Below are 20,509 nucleotides of genomic sequence, written 5' to 3' on the forward strand. Positions count from 1 at the left end.
TTTAATTTGGAAGAATCCTAAAGTTTAAGTTTCCAAGACCAGATACTAAAACTGCGATGGTACAAAAAAATCTCTCTTCCCTATTCCAGGTTTCATTTTTAAAGCCATTGTGTCATTAAATAACAACATTTTTTCTAGTTCTGTAGCAGTCTGAGTGTTCTTGTTCCAAGCAGTTTTTTAATATGTTATTGAATTAGCAATTATACTAAGTTGTAACATGTCCTATATGCTATGCAGCATTAAAGGTTGACTAAAACTGTGATTTTAGGTTTGATGGCTACATTTAAAATTTTGTCTGATTTTATAAAGATGAACAGATACAGTACCTATAGTAAAACAGTCTTCAGTCCTGCATTTCTCATTTGGAATACAGAGATTATTTTCAGAAAGTCTATTTCAGTCACTTCCCAGAAGTTTTTCTCCTTTTCCTTTTAATATATTTTTTTTTCTTTTCAAGTAGATGTACATTTAAAAAAAAGAAAAGTAACTGAAAAATATGCTTTTTCTCATGCTTCTAAAATACATGACAAATTTTAGGGAGATAGGTATATTTATCATGAATGGCTAAGTACCGGAATTGCTACACTGTATTTCTTGCAGGCCACCTTTTAAAGTGTATGTAGTATCTGTACGAATTCTGACACCTTCAGTTTTGTGTCAACTTCGGGTAATGTCCATGTTCTGTGAACAAAATTGTAGTTCACCACAAAGCCAGGAGGGGGAGCACAAAGCCTCTTATTTCCTTGCTTTCTGCCATTTCTCTAAAGGTAGCATTCAGATTTTCAGAAGCAACAAATCTGTCAGGAACTGTTTGTCTTTTCCTGCGTGAATTTTATCTGATCAGAATATCTTTTTTAGTGTTTGTTCAGTTGGGAGAATTCTCAAACTGTGAGAATAAGAAGTAATTTTTGACGATGATGTGTCTCCATTCCCAGTGCTGTACAGTGAAAATTAACAGCTGGTGTCTTTGATTAATGCACATAGCTTCTCCAGTGTAATTTGTTGGAAACTAGAAATGGTTATTTGTCTAAAGCATAGTAGGTGGAAGCAGTGGTGCAGATGCCAGCAAAGCGAGCAGTCTTTCATATTCCACATTTGGCTGAGGCCTGGTAGTATGCCACTAGTGGCGGTTGCAGTCCCGGCTGTGCTTTGTGATTTGCAGCCACTGTTAAATTGCCCAATTCCGAAATGAGAGCAGGGCATTTCTGACATTGGCAGTAGTGCTTTTAAATACAGCTGAATGTTACTTCCCTCTATTCCTCCTTAATAAGCATTTCCATTCCACCGTGATGATGGTGTGCAGCAAGAAACTGACATCTCCCAGAGCCAATTTTCTTTTAGAATATAACATAGAGACATTTGCCAGATAATTTAGGCCCCAGAGTTAGAATACTTCAGTGGTTGTTTAACCATGGGGAGAAATCTGGCCAGCATCATCTACAGCGTTGTAAACAAATATAAAGTTCAGTCATTTGGGAGACTTTAAAGAGGAAAACAAAAAAGCAGGTATAAAATTAATGTTTCATCAGCAATGTCTTTTCTTTGAATATAATCATGCTTCCCCATGAAATACCATTTTGCTGTTATACTCCAATTTGAAACATGGTATTTTTACATGGAAGGCTATTTCCTAGGTGCAAGAGGGTTCTCCAAATTCAGTAGTAATACTCTTAAAGTTGTATATGAATACAACTCTTTGGCCCAGGAGGAGTTGTGGAAAAGTGCTATAAAAATACATTTTCAAGATACATTTTTGTTTGTCTACTAGAACCAATGTAACGTTATTTTTTGAAGATCAAGCAACACTTGACAGTAAATGTGAGAGCCCTATGCTACTGAACAATCTTATACGTAAGCCCAATCACCTATCACTGCATTTGTGAAACAGAGGCACTTAACTTGTGCTCAAAGGCACCCAAAGCGGTATATAGCTACTACTGCATCAGCAGCCAGACCAAAGGGGAGTTCTGTGTAAAAAATTCAGAGTTAAAGACCAGAAAAATTGAGGTGATGAAGAGTAAGGGTGCGGAACGGGGAAGGCAGAACCCGCAGAGAGGAATGCAAAGGCAATGAAAATGGAGATGTGCACAGATACACATGCACATGTGTGTGCGCACACTTGAGACCTCCCAGCATGTTAGACTAGCTTTGTCTGGAACTTTAGGGCAAGTTGCTGAGGTTTTCTCACTAGACCATAAAAAAATACCCAAAGAAATCCTGTGGGAAACAAACTTTCTGTTAAAATGAACTTTTGTGTCCTGGCCATGCAATACTCCTGGCAAATTTCAGGAAATGGAAGAGGTTTTTAGGTTTACCTCCCATGCGACATGGCTATAAAAACTGATCCCATTGTTATGACAATTTCTGAAGTACTTCTTTCTTCAAGTGTTCATGCTAGAAGTGTGGTTTTCTCTCCAAAAATCATCTTTCTGCATATATACTGACATTTTTTTTTTTTTTTTTTGTGGGGACAGTATTGCTGGTTTTTTTTTTTTTTTTTTAAACTATGTTTTACCTTGACAGGACAGCTAAGCTATATTGTCTTCACTCTTCACGTCTACTTTTGGAATACTCTTGTTTTTCACAATTTATTATTTGGAGGGTATTGAGGAGGAACAGTGACTCAACCCTAGCTCAAAATCATCCATGTACCAGCCTGTACTTACACGGCTTACCGAATGGCTCCATCTCTTTGATTGCAGCAACACTGAAATCTCATAACTGAACGTGTCTAAACAGTGCTGGAGCCCTTGCAGAGCTCCTTGATATCACTAGAGCTGCTCATCATCTTACTGATTTTCCCTGCCAGTCTGTTTGCAGGTCAGGGTCAGAGTACACTATGATACAGCTGAGGGACAGCATATGTTCCGAGTATCCCGAATGAAGATGTGCTTATATAGTCCCCCTTCACTCTGTCACGGCTTTGAAAGACTAAAAAGGCAGGTATTTGTGTCAAGATTAGAAGGATAGTTTTGGTGAAGGGAATAGGTGGCTAGGTGTTTTTTGTACTTGCCTGCATGACTGCCCAAAGGAGCTGAAGGTAAGTGGTGAGATAGTTTTAGAAGGATGTGAAATAGATTTGAATGATCAAGAAACTGTGAAGAGTGATGAATCTGGAAAAGGAAAGGTAGCTGAGAAGGAGAAAATGCAGCAGAAAACATAGGAAGACAGCAGAAATCGCCATAGCAGAAGTACTTATGCATTCATAGTTCTTACACAGTTTTCTCAAACATATAGATACAGGGTTATGACTGAGAGCTTTTGAGTGGGAAGCGAATACCTTAGAAGAAAGCAGGTGGTTTAGTTTAATGTATTAATCCATATATCTGCAAACCTACACTTGAATGCTACCTGACTGACAAGTGCAAGTGACTGATCGCTAGCCGTGCTTGAAGAGCTATATGACCATCACAAACATTTTAAACATATGTATTTATTTATCCCAACCACAAATAAAGTCCCTATTCACAAGAAAAACCTCATGATAAAGTAGTGAGAGCAGCTGAAGCCAGAATGGCATTACGCTGGCTGAGCTGAGTTTGTGCAAGTGTGCAAAGCTCCTGCCTGTGGCACTCCTGGCGGCAGGCAGTGATGGGTTCCAAGCTGAGACTGTTTGTGAGCGAGTTGTATGTTGTGGAGCCCTTGTGGGTGTAGGAAGCAGCAAGTGGGGGCAAGAGTCTCTTTCTCTGAGAATGCCTTTAATTCTAAAGGTGAACACAATTTAGAATATGTACTGCTGGTGAGTTGCGGGCAGGTTAGAGAGTGTTTGTCATCAACTGTTGATTTTATATTTTATTTTTTTAGCAAAAAGCTGCCTTATGTAAAATTGTTGGTCAGGCCCTGCTACTGGATATCATCCTTTGCTTTCCATCCTAAGCAGGTGAACAGGAACTTGTAGCAATACATAGCCTATGTGTAGGTGGTCTCCTTTCTTAGGTTTCCTTGAATTTTCCTGCTGCTATTGTTAGCAGGAAAAAAAAGGAATAAACATGAAGAGACTGATTCAAGGTCTACAGTGTCTGCTGATATCCCTAGCATTCTACGTTTATGGAACACTGATTTTTTTTTTTTTAATGTTAGATCCTCAGAATAAATTTCTTAATGACATCCAAAGCTTTTGTAGTTTGAAAGGTTTAGCAATAGACATGAGAGTAATTAAAAATTGGGTCAGGGAAACGTCCCCTTTTCTGGGACATTTGTGAAGCAGGAATACTAACAGCAGGAAGTAACAGGGATGACTGTTTTGCCTAAATTCGCCAACTAGGCCAAACTTAAAACTATTCTCTTTTTAGAATGCTTAAAATACATCATTCTACAGTAAAACAGAAACAGGGAGAAGGCATAATATTTGTATGTATGACAGACTAGAGGGAAGGGATGGCACCCAGAGGTCAGGCTCGAGAGGTGGGCCTGCGTGAACCTCGTGGAGTTCAGTAAGGCCAAGTGTAAGGTCCTGCACCTGGGTCAGGGCAATGCCAAAATGAAGACAGGCTGGGTGGTGAGCAGATTGAGAGCAGCACTAAGGGGAAGGACTTGGGAGTACTGGTGGATGAAAAACTCAGTATGAGCTGGCGATACACACTACACAGAAGAAACCTGGCCAGCAGGTTGAGGGAGGTGATTCTCCCCCTCTGCTTCTGTTCTCACGAGACCCTGCCTGGAGCACTGCGTTCAGCTCTGGGGCCCCCAGCACAGGAAGACATGGATGTATTAGAACAAGTCCAGAGGAAAGCCATGAAGATGATCAGAAGGCTGGAGCACCTCTCCTACAAAGACAGGCTGAGGGAGTTGGGGTTGTTCAGCCTGGAGAAGAGAAGGCTTGAGAGACCTTACAGTGGCCTTCCAATACCTAAGAGGGGGCCTACAGGAAAGCTGGGGAGGGACTCTTTGTCAGGGAGTGGAGTGATAGGACAAGGGGTAATGGCTGTAAAGTAAAAGAGGGTAGCTTTTGATTAGATGCTAGGAAGAAATGAGCACTGGCACAGGTTGCCCAGAGAAGCTGTGGATGCCCCATCCCTGTAGATGTTCAAGGCCAGGCTGGATGGGGCTTTGGGCAACCTGGTCTGCTGGGAGGTGTCCCTGCCCATGGCAGGGGGATGGAACTAGGTAATCTTTAAAGTTCCTTCCAACCCAAACCATTCTGTGATTCTATGAGAGTCCACAGTGATAAGCCGATGTAATTCTAAGGTGCACATCTTCCTCAGGGAGGTTTTTCTGGACTGGAATTTCTTGGAATCCTTGATGGAGTTTAACTGTTGTCTGAGAAGAGTTGTTGAAAGGAAACAAAGTCTGGTATACGTAAGAGTGATGATTGTATTAAGTAGGTCATCCATACTCTTGTCTTTGTAAATCTTTAACAGGTGAATTGCACAATTCTTGTGTCTTTTGTATTCTGTTGCTTATAATAACTGTAGTTTCTGCGAGAGTTTCGCTGAATCTTAGGGAGCCTACAACCTTTGATGTCACCTTTAAGTTTGGCTCATTGCAGGCTTTCTCAGAGAGAGGGAGGGAAAAAGAGAGAGGGAGAGATGCATGCAAACAAAACAGTACTGGTATCACTAATAAAGAAAACGGGGCGGTGTTTGGGTAATCTGCTGTAGGTACCCACAAGGAACTCTTATTTGCATAATATAAATGCCAGGAGTAAATAATCAGAGATAACATATTAGCAGATTTCTCTTTGTCTTGTAGCAACCTGAAGTGCGGTTGAAATGTCTTCTGGGACTGCAGGGAATTTATAGCAGAAGAGAACTTGTTTACAAGATGGATCTCTTTACGAGCAGATTCAAGGTAAATAGATGATTGTTCTCTAGTTTTTAAGTCTGGGTTGGGTGTGTGCACAGGGTGTGATGTTTTTGGTCAGAGCTCATCTCCCCACTCCCTTGAGTGACAGAAGCTTAGAGTATTGCAGAAGCAGCCTGCTTGACTGAGTGGATGAAGGAGTTTTGCAGAGGTGTTCCCCTCTGCTGCTGTGGAATTTTCACAGTTCCATTTCACTGTAGTTTATGCACAAAATGGTGTTACCATGCACTGTAGTTAAGTATTTCCATCATTTATCCAGAATGGCCCAGATTTTTTTACAGGATCTTTGACAGATGGGAGGGAATTTGATACTCCAGCCGTTCCTTTTTTTTTGCAGTTTTTGATAATTGGTTAAGCTCTTAGATATTTGATTAGCTATGTATTACACCTGTATTACACTGACGCGAGAATGACTCTTTGTTGATCCACCATGTCAGTATGACTCTTGAAGAAGGATTCCTTACCTCCTGTCTGAACGAGTCAGACGATACGCTGAAATTCTGTGAGCTTGTTCTGTGACTGCACTGACCTTGTAGGCTTTATGTACACGTCTTTATCATATTCCAAAATATATATATATACTTTTATTATATTCCAACACCTTGACTCATTTAAGAAGTAAGCCCTTACTTTTTTTAATCCCGCCCTTTGTAATGATTTAATCAGCTATTCTTATATAGTTTATATAGCTAATATAGCTGTGGGGCAGGATCTTTAGGATCTTTTCTGTATGTGAATAAGAAAGCTCAAGATGCTGTGAGAGGGGGGATTGATACCACAGTCCCTCTGAATCAGCACACAATCAATGCCTGCATGTGGTGGCAATTTGTGGTTTCTTTTTTTTTTGTTTGTTTGTTTTCAAAAGGTGCAGTACTTACCCATATGCCAGAGCAGTTGTTAGTAGGAAGTACCTTTAGAACATTGTTGAAGAACAAGATACTGATTGATATTGGTAATTTAGGAATAAATTGTTCAGACTGGATCTCAGCTATATAAGATTAACCCATTTTAAACAGTTTTGTAGTGATGTTCTCTCTTTGCTGTTAAAGGAAGGTTGTTACAAGCTACTGTATGCTGTATAAGCATCTGCAGGATTGGTATTCAAAGGCTGATGAACAGCTCCAGTCTGTTTTCACTGAGATCTGTCTTTCTATGGAGGGCACTATATAACTAGATTATTGCAAACTCTACCTCCCCAGTGTAAAAAGCAAACAAACTGACCCAACCCCTCCTTCTCCTCTAAAGAAAAGAAATCCAAACAGCAGATACAGACAGATCTGAAATCTCCCAGGGTTGAAATACTACTTTCTTGGTGATGGGCAATGTAAATATATAATGGTCAATCCATTTCCAACAAGCTGGATTTTCACATGCTCCCTGTTACTCTTGAGTGTCCAAACTCAGGATTCATGGACTTCCACACCTTACATCTGGGTTGTTAGAAAAGGAAGGTGCAAAGAAAAATGAATCTAGACATTTAGAAATGATATATGTAGTGAGAAAGCTGCTAGTCCCCAAACAAGCTATTCTGAAGGTTTAACATGCCTTAAAGTTGTAGGCTGCACTGAGGAGTATCAGTTCTTGGGTGCTTCCCAAGAGTTTCCACTGTTTCCTGAGATGTATGTGCACCAAGTTGCAATAGGGTGAGTTCTAGAGGTCAGGAATATTACCGCTATTTCATGAAGCACCTTTATGACTCAATTCCTAATTATCTTTCCAGCAAGGCACTGGCTTCTGTAATGTGTAGGTACACACACCTTATTGTTGATGGGAGAAACTGATTATATAATGCTTGTAATTTGAGGCTTACCTTAATTTAACATATTGAAGTGTCAGTAGTAACATCTTAGAAACAAGTTGTCAGTCACTTTTAATTTGTAGACTGTAGTTGATTTCTTGTGAACGCATACATTACATCTATAAAAAAATACCATATTACTGCATGATTAATTCAGTTAAAAAATTAACATGCTGTTAATTTTCAGGGGCTGGGGAACTACTTGGTAGTAATCAAGTTGCCTTATGTCTCTTAGGAAATAGCTGCTGAAATAAAAATAAATCTCTGCTCTACTAGTGTAGATGATCTATCTGTAGCAAAAATAATGTTTATTGAGAACAAAACATGTTACATCTTTTTATTGTCATTTTACATCCATTAGGATCGAATTGTGTCCATGCCTCTGGACAAGGACCATGAAGTAGCAGTTCAAGCCATGAAACTCTTGATGCTTATGTCACAGTAAATAATTTCTTTTTTAATTTACTGTATTGTTTTAATGGCAACAAGATCCAGATAAAATCCTGATGAATCTTCCTGTAATCAATTACATGCTGGGAAAAAATTGGTCCCAGCAGGATATGAGTTACAGTTAAAGCTGCTCAAGACATGATATTTTCTTTCTGTGGGAAACACCAATATTTAAGAAAACCTTTGTGGTCAGGTTCAATATGAAAACTAATTGTTTTTATCTTTATACTTCCCGCCGAAAGAAAATTTCAAAGCATTTTCAATTTGGCTTTTCTCAAATAGACTGTCTGTCTGTCTCCTGGGAAGTCCGCACCATACAATCTTCTGTCCCAGCATTGCCAGGTCTTGACTAGGAGCTCAGGGAACTCTGGCATCTTCCCTGTCTCCCCACCTGATGCAGGAAGCCTTAAACTTTGTTGCTAGAATTTGGGCTTCCAGATTCTTTGCTCCATGACAGAAAATCTGGGAGCTATCAAGCCCACAGCAGCCTAACTGACAGCAAATGAATACGTATATGGCATCTTGTTTTTGCTGAAATGGAAAAGTAACAGAAAAGTTGTTTTGTTGGGAAATTACCTGCCAGCCATAGAATTGGTAAGGTAATGGCAAATTGAACCTGTGGGGAAAAACTAGACTAACATTACAGAAGCACATGATTCCTATTCCAATACATCCTTGAGAAACATGTTTATTTTAGAAACAACTTTTTTTTTTTTTTGGCAAAATATATGAAGAGTAAATTCTCTGTCCCTCTTTATCAGAGCAAAATAAGAATAACAAAACCCACTGCATTACATTGTTTGATATAGTTGAGATTTTAGTACTCCAGAAGTGTCCCTTCTGGTTTGGAGCTTAAGTTGAGTTCTGCTGATGCAGATGCTTATCTCCATGTACAGCATGGTGCATTGTCCAATAGCCTTGAGCCATTTGCTTTCCCATTTAAGCCAGAAGTATTGGTCATTGCTAGAAGAGGATGTAGAGCTTAATGGACCAAAAATATGGTGATGTAGATATTTACATTAAATTTTAAGTACACGTATATGTTGAAGTGATGCTTTATTATCTGGACTCACTCCTCTTTCACTTCACACTCTATTGATTTGAGTGGCGTTTCTCTAGGTTACTCCAACATATGCATCAGAACAGCATATGACTACTTCACAGTAGCGTAACATGCTTTTCTGAAGCAAGTACTATTATTCGTGTCTCGCTAGTCGTAGATAGGGTTTATTGTTTCTGTGTTTACAATATCCATTTCTACATCACTTGCTTCTCTGTGACGTGTAGCTATTGGAACAAAGCACAATGCTGTGTCTGTGTGTAACATGTTCCTGTGCTAGGAGGAGTAGCACACCATTGTTGAAGTACAAAGATGTTGAACACCAGTTATGGCTGCCCTTGTTCTGTCTCTGAACTAACAAGTGCTATATTGGCACTGCAGCTGTTTAGGGTCTCTGGCTTTATTATGTGGGATCATGTTCTCATTAATGTGAGCTGCAGCTATAAACGTCTGATCATTTTTTTTCCCCTGAAGCAATTTTTCCCCCAAAATTTCTCTTAAAATACAGTTAGGTTTTCAATGTAAGTACCATCTAAAGTTTTCTGAATGACATTTTTCCATCATAAAATATAATTTTAATGATCAGAAGGAATACATTTTAAAATTGTTTTCAATTAGGCTGTGTGGAGCATACATGCTTCTTCTTTTTGCTCGTCTGTTGTCTAGCCATCCTCCTTTCTGTCCCCCTCTTCCCCCATCTGCTTTGAGCACTGCTGATTTTGCTTAATTACTATAATGATGAAAGTGAGAATTGGGAAGTCAATGAGCAAATTCAAGGACAGATCTTTTTTTTGATGTGGCTAGTACTGATCCGTCTATAAAACCTGTGTGAAGAGAATGCAGACAATATAGACACTATCCAGTACAGATTTCATAATAAGAGCCTGAATCATGATGCTTTTCTTGAAGCAGGGACAAACCTTATGCCCCAGAACCTACAGGTATCAGAAGGGACTCAATGCTGACATTGCAGGAGCAAAGAAGTTTCAGGCTCTCTAGTAGGTGCATATCATGGTTCAAAACCATTACCTGCATATCGAGCAGTAAAGCTGCCTGATAAATGCAATAAAGCATGAAATGTTGTGGATAGTGACTCCACTGCCTGTAAAGAATAATAAATGACAACTTGTATAAACGGCACTGCTGCTTGTATGTATTTATGTAATTCATTGAGAGCACTCAGTCATGCTGTATTGACTTCTCTGCGGATAGTCAATCTGCAAATTTAGCAACTAGTTGCCCAAACTACATTTTTAGTGAGGCATGAAAGACCTTTCAGATCAAGTTTCCATTTTTAAAGCTACCAGTAAGAACATCCATCAGTAAGAACTCTCTCTCTTTGATTTGGATTCATGATATGATGGAATTGGCTAACAACAAGTCATTTTTTTTTTTTTAAACGAACAATATAAACTTGACTAGTCAGGTACTGATCTCTAGGACTTGCCTCTAGTTCTTGAATGCGTATTTTGTTATTTAGTGACATGTATGAGAGAGAGGCAAGGCTAGGAGTAACTTTTATTTTCTCCTCACAATTAGTCTGCTGGGTGCTCTGTCACTTTCCTGGGGAAAATTTACTATATTAGCAACTCTCTTTTATGAGTTTCCATAATTGTCTTTTGGGCGAGTATAGTAGTAAGACCTCTTTGCCAGTTTTTATTTTTTTTACAGTTGCAGTGGAACTCTGCTGCATATTTGTTAGTACTAACTATGTCTCTCTCTTAACCATCACTGCATTCTAGTGCAGTGGAATATATACCTGACTGCTATGTGCACTGCTGGCCCATAACATTTCTGTGCTCGCCTTTACATTCTCTCTCTTACTAGCTAGACGGGGAATGAAAATACCAATCTTTTTGATTCACTTAAACATGCTACACTATTAAAAAAAAATAATAAAAAAATCCATTGCTGACTTAAAATGCTCTTGCTATGCATATACTTGTGTGTTTTGTTTTTTTTTTTTCAAATCCATATTTGTATTTTCATTTTGTCTCTCTCCGAGCTGATTTTTTTCTTCTTGTTTGTTGCGTGTTGTCTCAATTGAATGCCAAGGTCTTTGGGTTGGTGGATTTCTATTTTTACACAGCGTGGTGTGATCCTGAAACTGAAATGAGCCTATGAGGTTTAGCATAACAGAAATTATTAATGCTACTGAATTATGCATAATAGTTAGCATTAATGTTGCAAAGGATCTGAGAGGGAGTAGAACTAGGAAGGAGAAAAAATGAGTGACAGTGAGAAGCCAAGGAATCTTACTGCAAACATCGCCCTTCAGGAGGTAAATTAGTTTAGCGTGGCTACTGCCAGACAATTCAGTTCAGTTTTGTATGCTTAAGTACCTGAAAGAGTTGAGGGAGTTTGGAAAAGAGAGCAAAAGTAATTAGATAACTGAAGTAGGTGAATGTGATTACAGATGGTGCATGTAGAGACACAAATTTATAAATGGCTTAAAAGGTAAAGAGCAAAGAGGGAGAAAATTATCTTGTATCACATTAGTTAAATGTAAGTAGAAATTAAACTGTGTTTTAAACACAAAGCTCTGAAATTTGAAATCTGGAAGAGCTGCCTCAGTGAGAACAGTGGGTATGTTGAGGACTCATTGAGGACTTGTTTAAATTACTTGTTGGAGCTGATAAATACATTAATTTTCATTTCAGTACTTTGACAGTATTAAGTAGGGTTTATCCAACTTAAAGGTCAGGATACTGAAGCTTACAAGTTTTGGGTGTTCTGCTTAGCACAGGAGGCCCAAGTCAAGTAGAGATTCATCATTCTTGCACTTAAAAATAAAATTTTAGTGCCCCTTCTTATTCTGAGTTAGACTGGTTGGGAGGGGGGTTACATTCTAAGAGAAGCTCCAAAACTGGATTGGCAAAGCATGCCATGGCAAATAATTCGTTGTCAGCAAAGAGTTGAACTCTGATACTGTAGTGTTATTTCATAGTTGAGCCGTGGACTTTAGAGAAGAAAGGGACATTTGATAGGCAAATGCATTACATCTAGCAAGGTTATTCAGAAAGCCACTATTCAGAGGAGCAGTTAAGTTGTGTTGAAGGCTTAAATGCTATTATTGTTGAATAAGATGTTGAACAGGATGGCTCAGGTTGGAAGGGACCTTAAAGATCACCTAATTCCTGGGCACGGACACCTCCCACTAGATCAGGTTGCCTAGGGCCCCATCCAGCCTGGCCTCAAACACAAACTTCTACTATAAAGTGTTTTCCTGTCATTGTAAAAAGTAAGCTGAAGAGAGATGTGTGTGCTTTGCATACACGTAAGGAATTTACCCACTTTTGTTTTGTCTAATTGCTTTGAGAAAAAATAAATGTTACTGTGAAGTTGATAGAGGTAGCGACATAAAGGTCTCTCTTCAGTAAAGCAAATTACACAGCACAGTTCTGATTTCTTGGATGAGTAACTTGACTGTAGCAGCACTAGTGGAAAGGAATCGTGCTGGGAGCCCTCTCAGCTCCTCTGTGATTCCTGCAGTTCCACACTCCTATTAAGGTAGAGTTATGGTAGTGCTTTGTCATGTGGAGGAGTCAAACTTATTCCAAACAAAGCAGAAGTGAAAGACCAAAATGGAACAAAGTGTGTGCCTTCTCCTCTGCCTTCTCCTTTTTTCCATCTTCTCAGTTTTATGCTTTCGTGGAAGTTCACCACCAGCAATTTTGTCATCTGTGCACCTCTGTTCAAGAACCTTCACATCAGTTCTGAAATCTTCTTATCTTTCCTGTCTGAAGGGTTGACAAGAAAAAATAAGGATTGCTTGTCTCGTAGGGTTATGTTTCTTAACCAGAACAGAATACCATACAGCATCTGTTTAACGTGCATCTTCCTGTGCTCTGTCACAGCATAACCATGGAATCACAGCACATCGCAACATACTAGTGCTATTTTCAAGTGGGTGGCAAAGGACTCTTGTTCTACTGTAGTGTGGCAACCACGTTATCAGCTCTTTCTGATCACCAAAGTGCCATCTTGAAATACCTGCAATACCAGTAGGGTAGAGCAAAGGAAATAACATTTTTAAGTATAAAAAATAGATAAGCTGTTCTGTTATTTTGAACAGAATGCTTTCAAGAGGTATTTTTTGAATGTCAGTGCTCAGTGCAACAGTGATGCTTTTAAAATGTACTTGTAGATTAGTATATTTAATTTGTATTTATTTAAATTAAAAATAAACAGAGTTTTTAAAATTGAGATGTTGACCTTGAATTACCCATGCCCAAATAACATGGGCTTAGTCTTTCCCTGCCAGATCCTCCTCTAACATTAAAAGCAAAAAAGAGTAAGTTGGTAGGCCTTGAAAATAGCATCAGGTGTATTTTTATTTTACTGTTGTGATTTTGATTGTTATGCTTAGTGTAAGCTGTCATGCAGACCAAGAGAGGTGATTCCAGCAATCATATATAGCCACGTCTCTTGCATACAGCAAAATGGCACAAAAAGCAAGATATGAAATCTTTCATCTGGTGCCATAGGCAGAACAAAATAGGGCTGTGATCTTTCCCTAGAAGATCCCAACTTCTTCATGCCGTGTTCACACTGAACTGCAGAGAAAATGGTATGTCATGACATTGCTATGTGGAAGGCCGTGCCTGTTTATTTTTAGACACCTAAACACTGGCAGGCACTTCTGGCTTAACCTTTATCTGTTGCTTGGCATTCTGAGGGCTGTAAATTAGCAGCAGTGTTATTGCTGTATTTAAAGTATTCTTTGAATGTGCGATTATTGGCTTATGTTTGCAAAAAGAAAGGCACCCATTTATTGTAGTAGTATTAGTGGTAGTGGCAGCAGGTGTAGCCAAGTGTTGCTACTTCCAGAGGCAAGTAAAACCACTCAGCTCTAACTGGAGTGGGAATTTTGAGTGTAAATTAGCATGTTGTCTCAGAGAGAGTGGTGGTCAGAGCTGTTACATCTCACCTGCGCTTGTCTTGAAGACAGACAAAATAGCACTGTTGTAGGTCAATGTAACTGGGGCAAATTCCTAGCTTCTTTGAAGGCATAGTCAAAACCAAGGAGGTTGGAATTTCACTTTTGCTAGAAAACATCAAAGTCTTTAACTTCTACCCAAATAGACTGCAGGCATGCTACTGAGCACTTCGAGTCATCTAAACAATTTAGGCAAGACATTTTTTTAAAACAGACTCACAGGTCTCACTATTTCCATAAACTTTCCATAGTTTATGGAAACTTCCCAAACTATTTCCATAAAATAAGAGAAAACCTGACATACGAGTACATTCAAATATCAGAAAACATGTACACTTGAGTGGTGTGTTCATGCTGAAAAATCCATTTAAATATACAAAAAACATTTTTTTTTTTTACTCTGGTGGCAGTCAAACAATGGAACAGATTGTTAGAGAGGCTGACTGGACACAACCCATAGCAACCTGCTGTGGCTGACCCTCTGAGCAGAGGGTTGGACTAGGTGATCTACCTACTCCAGAGGTACTCTCCAGCCTTGGCTGCTTGTGATTCAGTGTTGGCACACTCTAGATCACCGTCTGTTCATATGGAATTTTCTTCTTTTTCAAGCTGTCTGCTGTTTTAAAAAAAAATGTGTGCATAGAGAAAATGAGAAGGGGAGCTTAGCAGTAACTAGTGCTTTAAAAGAATTAAATAACGGACATATTAAAAAGAATGAATGCAAACTTTTTGGATGGCTTCACTAAATTCCCATGGTCTTTTAATATAAAGGCATGCTCTGTGATCCATTCTTACTCCTATAGGTGCAGTTTGTTGTCAGTCTTAGTTTACTCTCACTTGTTAACCTTGTAGAAGTAATAATTCAATACTTTATTCATGGCTTTGCAGGACATGCAAATGCTTATTTGGAGATGCTAATGCACCATATTATCTCTTTCAGTTTCTTATTGTTTAGCAACAATAAGCACATTTTTATACTATTTCCCCATTTCTGTAGATGGCTGAATAAGAATTTGCATTAATATTTTCCTTTATGCTGATTACATGATACATGTACTCAGAGCACTTTCTTTTTCTTCTGTTACCGCAACTGTGTACTCAACGAAACTGTGTGTTAAAAGAAGCCACCAAAACCTGCCAGAATTTCTTTTTTATTCACTGCAGGTATTATCTTGCAAGATTGACCCATGACTTTTGAAGATACACCATCAGCATTTCCATTTAAACAGCTTTTTACCATGCTTATGACTGTTGTGAACATACACATAAAAAAGTATTTGCAAGGAACAGTCCAGTGGTACTCTTACTTAGTGTGAGCTCACTTTCTTTCAGTCAGATTTGAGGATATTTTGGGACTTTGGGTCTTGCGAGGGTGCTGAAGCATGGAACAGGATTGGAGACAATTGCTTGGGCAAACACGGGAAGGGGTTTGAATTTTCTAAGCCATCACTCCCACCAAATGGGGAATGTGAATCCTCAGTTTTAAAAGAGGTACTGGACTGCAGCTGCAGGTGATTTTAAACTAGTACTAGCTGAGAACTGAGCACAATAATAAATAAAAACTCTTTCCCCTCACCTATCTGTAGGAAGTGGAAGGATCTCATACATGTATGTTGCTGTTTCATTCTCTCAAGTAGCTTAGTCCAATGATGTTGTTACTGCAGTAAGAAGCAAACATTTTGAAACTGTACCCCTTCTTTTGGTCTTCACTTAGCTGGTATCTCTTTGGTGGGTTATTCAACCTCAATGCTTCATTTTCCTATTTTGTAACAAGTTGGCAGTTAACACCAAGTGCTACCTCCCATAGTGTGTTCTAGCTTTATTAGTTGCCATGTGGCATTCTCAAGATGCATAGCTGAATGGCTGTAAAAAAAGTTGTGATTTTCAGTGTGGTTGGACAGAAAGGTTGCAGGCATAAGCATGCTATCAATAATGTGTTTTGCTTTCTTTTTGTGTGAGACTCTGTATAAGCCCAGTGTAATAGAGTATAAATTTTAAAATGCTGTTTAAAAAAAATCATTTTAAAATAATTTGTTCTGCAAGATGAAGGCTTCTTGTTAATATATTATCTTCTATGACGGTCATCTAAGTACAGAGGCACGACTTGCCTCTTTCGTTATTATTACTCTTTTTACCAAGTCCACTAATCAACTTCAATTATACTTTAAATTAATATTCTGTCCAATGGGCCTGATTTCTCATGGCTTGTACAGACCTCTTGCTTCTCTACAAAATGAGTAAAAAATGCTGCTAGTTCCATTTGATAGCATTTGTAGATATGTCCTACAAAACTTTATAAACAAGTTGCAAGGCTAAGGAGCATCAAGTCTAATAAAGCTGGACATACCATTCATTGTATTCTTTGCAGATAAACCTGAACTATAACTTCTGTTGTTATTTTTGCCTAGGAACTACGAGGATGTGTTATCAGATGAAGACTGTGAAACCTTATACCGGCTAGTTTATACCACACACCGTCCACTTGCAGTAGCAGCTGGGGAATTCCTTTATAATAGGTATCTCTGCCTATTTCTTGCATATTCTCATTTGTTTCAGAATGAAGGTGGATTTATTTAAGAGGGACATTAAGCATTCATTTTTCTGCTGGAAGCGTGTGTGCCGTGAGGATAGTAGATGTACTTTCGTCTTTTGATTTGGAAGGGAAATGCTATCTGGGGGTGATCATTTGTTCCTCGGCACGGCCTTCCACAATAGGCATGAGAAAAGTTGCAAGACTAACACAGAGAATATGAAACAATTGACTGATCCACAGATACCATGCCATGTTGAGAATACACCTCCTTTCTTTCTACTTTCTTTTCCTGTTGCTTTGCTTCTTACAAGCTAATTCATCACCTAGCATCTGCTGGATTTCGGTAGCATTGGTGATTAATCACAAGAATGGCCTCCTCTTCCCTTTGGAAGTTGCCGTATACATTGTAAAGGCTTTGAATAATGAGAGATGCAGCAGATTAAAAAGCCCTCCCAATTTTCTGTCAGGTTAATGAAGTACAGGGTTTATCTTCCCCAGGAGTAAGTCTTATAAATGGGCTTCTTATAACAATGGTTGCATGAAGTGAATGGAGTTGGCATGCTAAAAAGAGAAGAAATAAATATTCTGTCTCTGTGGCTGAGAGAAATAATTTTGCTTTACGAAGAGGAATGAAAACAAAAATATTTTGGCAAGACTTTTGTGGGGAAAAATTCGGAAGTAATAATGGTTGGTGTTTCTCACATGTGCAGAATCTCCTCCTAGCTGCCTGTTCCTATCTGGCTGAACTGCTGATATTCCAGGGGTTGTGAAGTCAAGTCCAACAGAAAGACAAAAGACAATAAATCTCTTTTGATGAGTCTTCTGTCACATCTGTTAGCCTTACTTAGTCTTTTCTGTTTGTCCCAATATTCTATCATAAATCAGCTGTTTTTCCTCTCAGAACGTCTGTCTTTTGATACTAAACTGTTTGCCTTGATAACTTTATTTTTGATACTCAGCTTTGCAGCGCAGCATGGACATTCTGACCATCTAAAGCTCTTTCTTTGTTGTTCTTGTTTGCCCAGGTCTTCTCTCTGGCACTTCTACTAGTATCAAAATCTTATTTCTGGTGTGATAGAAATGTTAATGACAATGTCCTTTCCCTAGTTATACTGATAACAGTTCTAGTATAAAGTTTATTTTTATTTTTTTTCTTCTTTATGGTGTGTATGAAATCTCAGTGCTTTCATTCTTAGGTTACTTATGGAGCTGGCATCAATTACACCAGCAGAAGCACTTTTGGAAAGTTTAAGTCTATACTGACATTGAGTAGTGTAGTCCTGCTTTTAAATCCAAGACATTTGGGCCTGTATGTGTTTTGGGATTAGCACTCTCCATGAGCAATACTGTCACACTCATCTGGGGCAAAGAGGGAAATGGAAACTGTTGTAAACAGTTTTTCCACTGTGTTTGTGAAATGGAGTAAATTGTCTCTTGTAAATACAAGGTACTATGCTTTCTTTAAGAAGCTTTGGTTCATAGATGTACCGTAATGCGACTAATGGTTGGGTAGTAATATTTTTACTGTGTTGTTAAGGTTTAAATTCAGCCTAGAGTAAGCCCCTTCTCAGGCGTGAGAAAATGCCTACCTCAGGATATATTCAACGCTGTGAAATCTGCATCGGCTGTCCAGAAAGTTGGCAGGGTACCTGTTAAACTGTCAGAAACAGTCTCTGCATCCACAGGGACAGCAGATCTCTCCTGATGGAAAACAATCTAATCTCCTTTCCTTTCATCTAATAAGAAAGTCTAATGTGATTTACAGTAAATAAGTATACATTTAGAAAAAATACAGTCCTTGGGATCTTGAAAGAATGAGCGTTATATTGGCAAATGATCATAAGGGGAACGTGGCAGAAATGAACTGACTTCCTTTTCTGTTGGCAGGCTGCTTAGTTATGAGGGAGACGAAGAAGTTCTGCCCAAAGAAGGAGGGAATGCTGGGACAAATGCTCACCAGTTGAAAAGATTAATACAATTTTTCCTGGACAGTGAGGTGAGAATAAGCCCTGCAGTAAACCTTTTCAATTCGCTGTTGCATGTTGATTATCAAGTTCTGGCTTCCTTTTGAGGGGTATTTCTGGTGGCGAGCTCTGAAATGTTTGGTGTTTGGCACATTCTCACTCTCCAGGATGAGTTGTTAATGGAGACAGAATTTGGCATTTCTGTTCTGTGTTTTAAAACTAATTTACAACTCTGCCAGTGGAGAGAATCAAAGCTGAAGCAACTTCTGAAAACAGCCTACAAGATTAATGGCACCATGTGAATGGTTTTTGGTGTGTGTCTGTATCTTTCTGCAGGCAGATGGAGGTTGCTGTACTGTAGCTCCATGCTGACTAAGAACTGTGTAGTTTTTCTGAGATTTTATCAGTTTAAGTGCTGTACTTTTCTATTTGGCTTTTGTGGTGGTGCAGACCTATGTCTGGCCAAAGCGTCTAAGGCACAGCCGTTTCAAATCAAAGTGCAAAGAATTTCACAGACATTATCTAAAATGTTGACTCATTTTTAGTCCCAAGGTTGGATTTTTAGTTACGATCAGCAGTATAAAAGCAATACAGAAACTAGTTTTAGAGAGATTGCTTAAATTACAAAGCAAAGATACCATAATAAGAGGAAAGAAAAGCTGCTTTCCTGATTTATATCCTTTTTTTCCCACTTTCCTGCATTGTATCAGACTGAAGGCAGTGTTTAAATGTTGAATAGCCTCAAACTAAATATGTTGGAATACTGTATGTGAATGTATGTGTGAATGACAGCTCTGTGATTGGAAAAGGAGAGGACCATAGGAAGTTGTATTTCTTTTAATGATGTGTTTGCTTTTATAAGTTTGTGTTTTTAATCCCTAGGTGCACAAACATGTTGCATACCTCGTAGACAGCTTGTGGGACTGGGCTGGCACATTCCTGAAGGACTGGGAGTGCATGACCACACTTCTATTAAAAAATGATGGAGGAGATAGAGAAGGTGGGTGAGCAAAGAGCTTAGCTTTGTCTGGATTAATCTCTTGTTGTTGTTTTTTGCACTTTGCCTCAGCTACTTTAGGATCATTTCATATTGCAGTGCCCTTTGATCCCAGATTGTGGTCGCCAAGATGTACAAAGCAGATGTACTGCTGATTACATGATCTGCAGCAACATACTTGTTTTATTCAGTATTCTGCATTTATGTAATGTTAGTTTAGAAATTTTGCAAGAACGCTTGCATAATTAAGCTTAAGTAACATTCCCTTCTTTTGTTTGTTCAAAACTTGAGAATCTAACAGAATTGAATGAAGTGTGGTATTTTTGGACTGCTGTTCACGCCTGAAGAGAAGAACAATGTGTTGAGTTCATTGACATCTAACATGTTAGAGAACTCTTTTTTTTTTTTTTATAAAAATATCTTAAAGTGAACTTTAATAATAGTTGTACTAGAACTGGAGGTGGTTGTACAATTGAAATCAAAGTTTGCAGACCCAGTGAGTTAAAACATTTTGTTGCTCAGAAGTAGTTATAGTAGTTAATAAAGATGGGCTTCATGGAAGCTGCCTGTATTTTGGGGATCCCAAGTGCCCTAAAAAGTTTAGTCATGAGACAAAAAATCATCTTTGTGTTCAGTGAATATAGAAAATAGTTTTCTTCAAGTTAAATCAAATGCTCTCTAGGTGTTTATTTAGCAACACTGCATCTTTCTTTCTGTAGTGTCCTTCCACAGTTGTCCGGATAAATGAATAGGCATTTCATTAGCTGTTGCTGCAACTTCATTTTTCTTTTGTGTGATGCTGAAAGGAGACTGATTTACTTACAGCACTGAACGATGCCCAAAAAAGTGCTCTCACTGAAATTATCCTCGCGACGGTTAGAGAAGCAGCTGAAGGTCATCCTCCAGCCGGCAGAGGTGCAGCCAAAAAAGTCAGTGCGTTTTATTCTTACATATTGTGCTGTAATC

General features: G+C 38.7%; 1 protein-coding gene across 1 annotated transcript in view; it reads left to right on the plus strand.

Moving 5' to 3' along the window:
* Window positions 1-20,509, plus strand: part of LOC137856363 (cohesin subunit SA-2-like) — a 62,068-nt gene that overhangs the window by 20,687 nt on the left and 20,872 nt on the right. Inside the window, exons 12-17 of the mRNA XM_068681661.1 lie at window positions 5,692-5,790; window positions 7,962-8,041; window positions 16,458-16,565; window positions 18,470-18,578; window positions 19,429-19,546; window positions 20,369-20,472. Coding sequence (XP_068537762.1) covers window positions 5,692-5,790; window positions 7,962-8,041; window positions 16,458-16,565; window positions 18,470-18,578; window positions 19,429-19,546; window positions 20,369-20,472 — 618 coding nt within the window. The remainder of the gene's footprint in view (window positions 1-5,691; window positions 5,791-7,961; window positions 8,042-16,457; window positions 16,566-18,469; window positions 18,579-19,428; window positions 19,547-20,368; window positions 20,473-20,509) is intronic.

This window comes from Anas acuta, chromosome 1 (genome assembly GCF_963932015.1).
Source record: "Anas acuta chromosome 1, bAnaAcu1.1, whole genome shotgun sequence".
Lineage (NCBI taxonomy): Eukaryota > Metazoa > Chordata > Aves > Anseriformes > Anatidae > Anas > Anas acuta.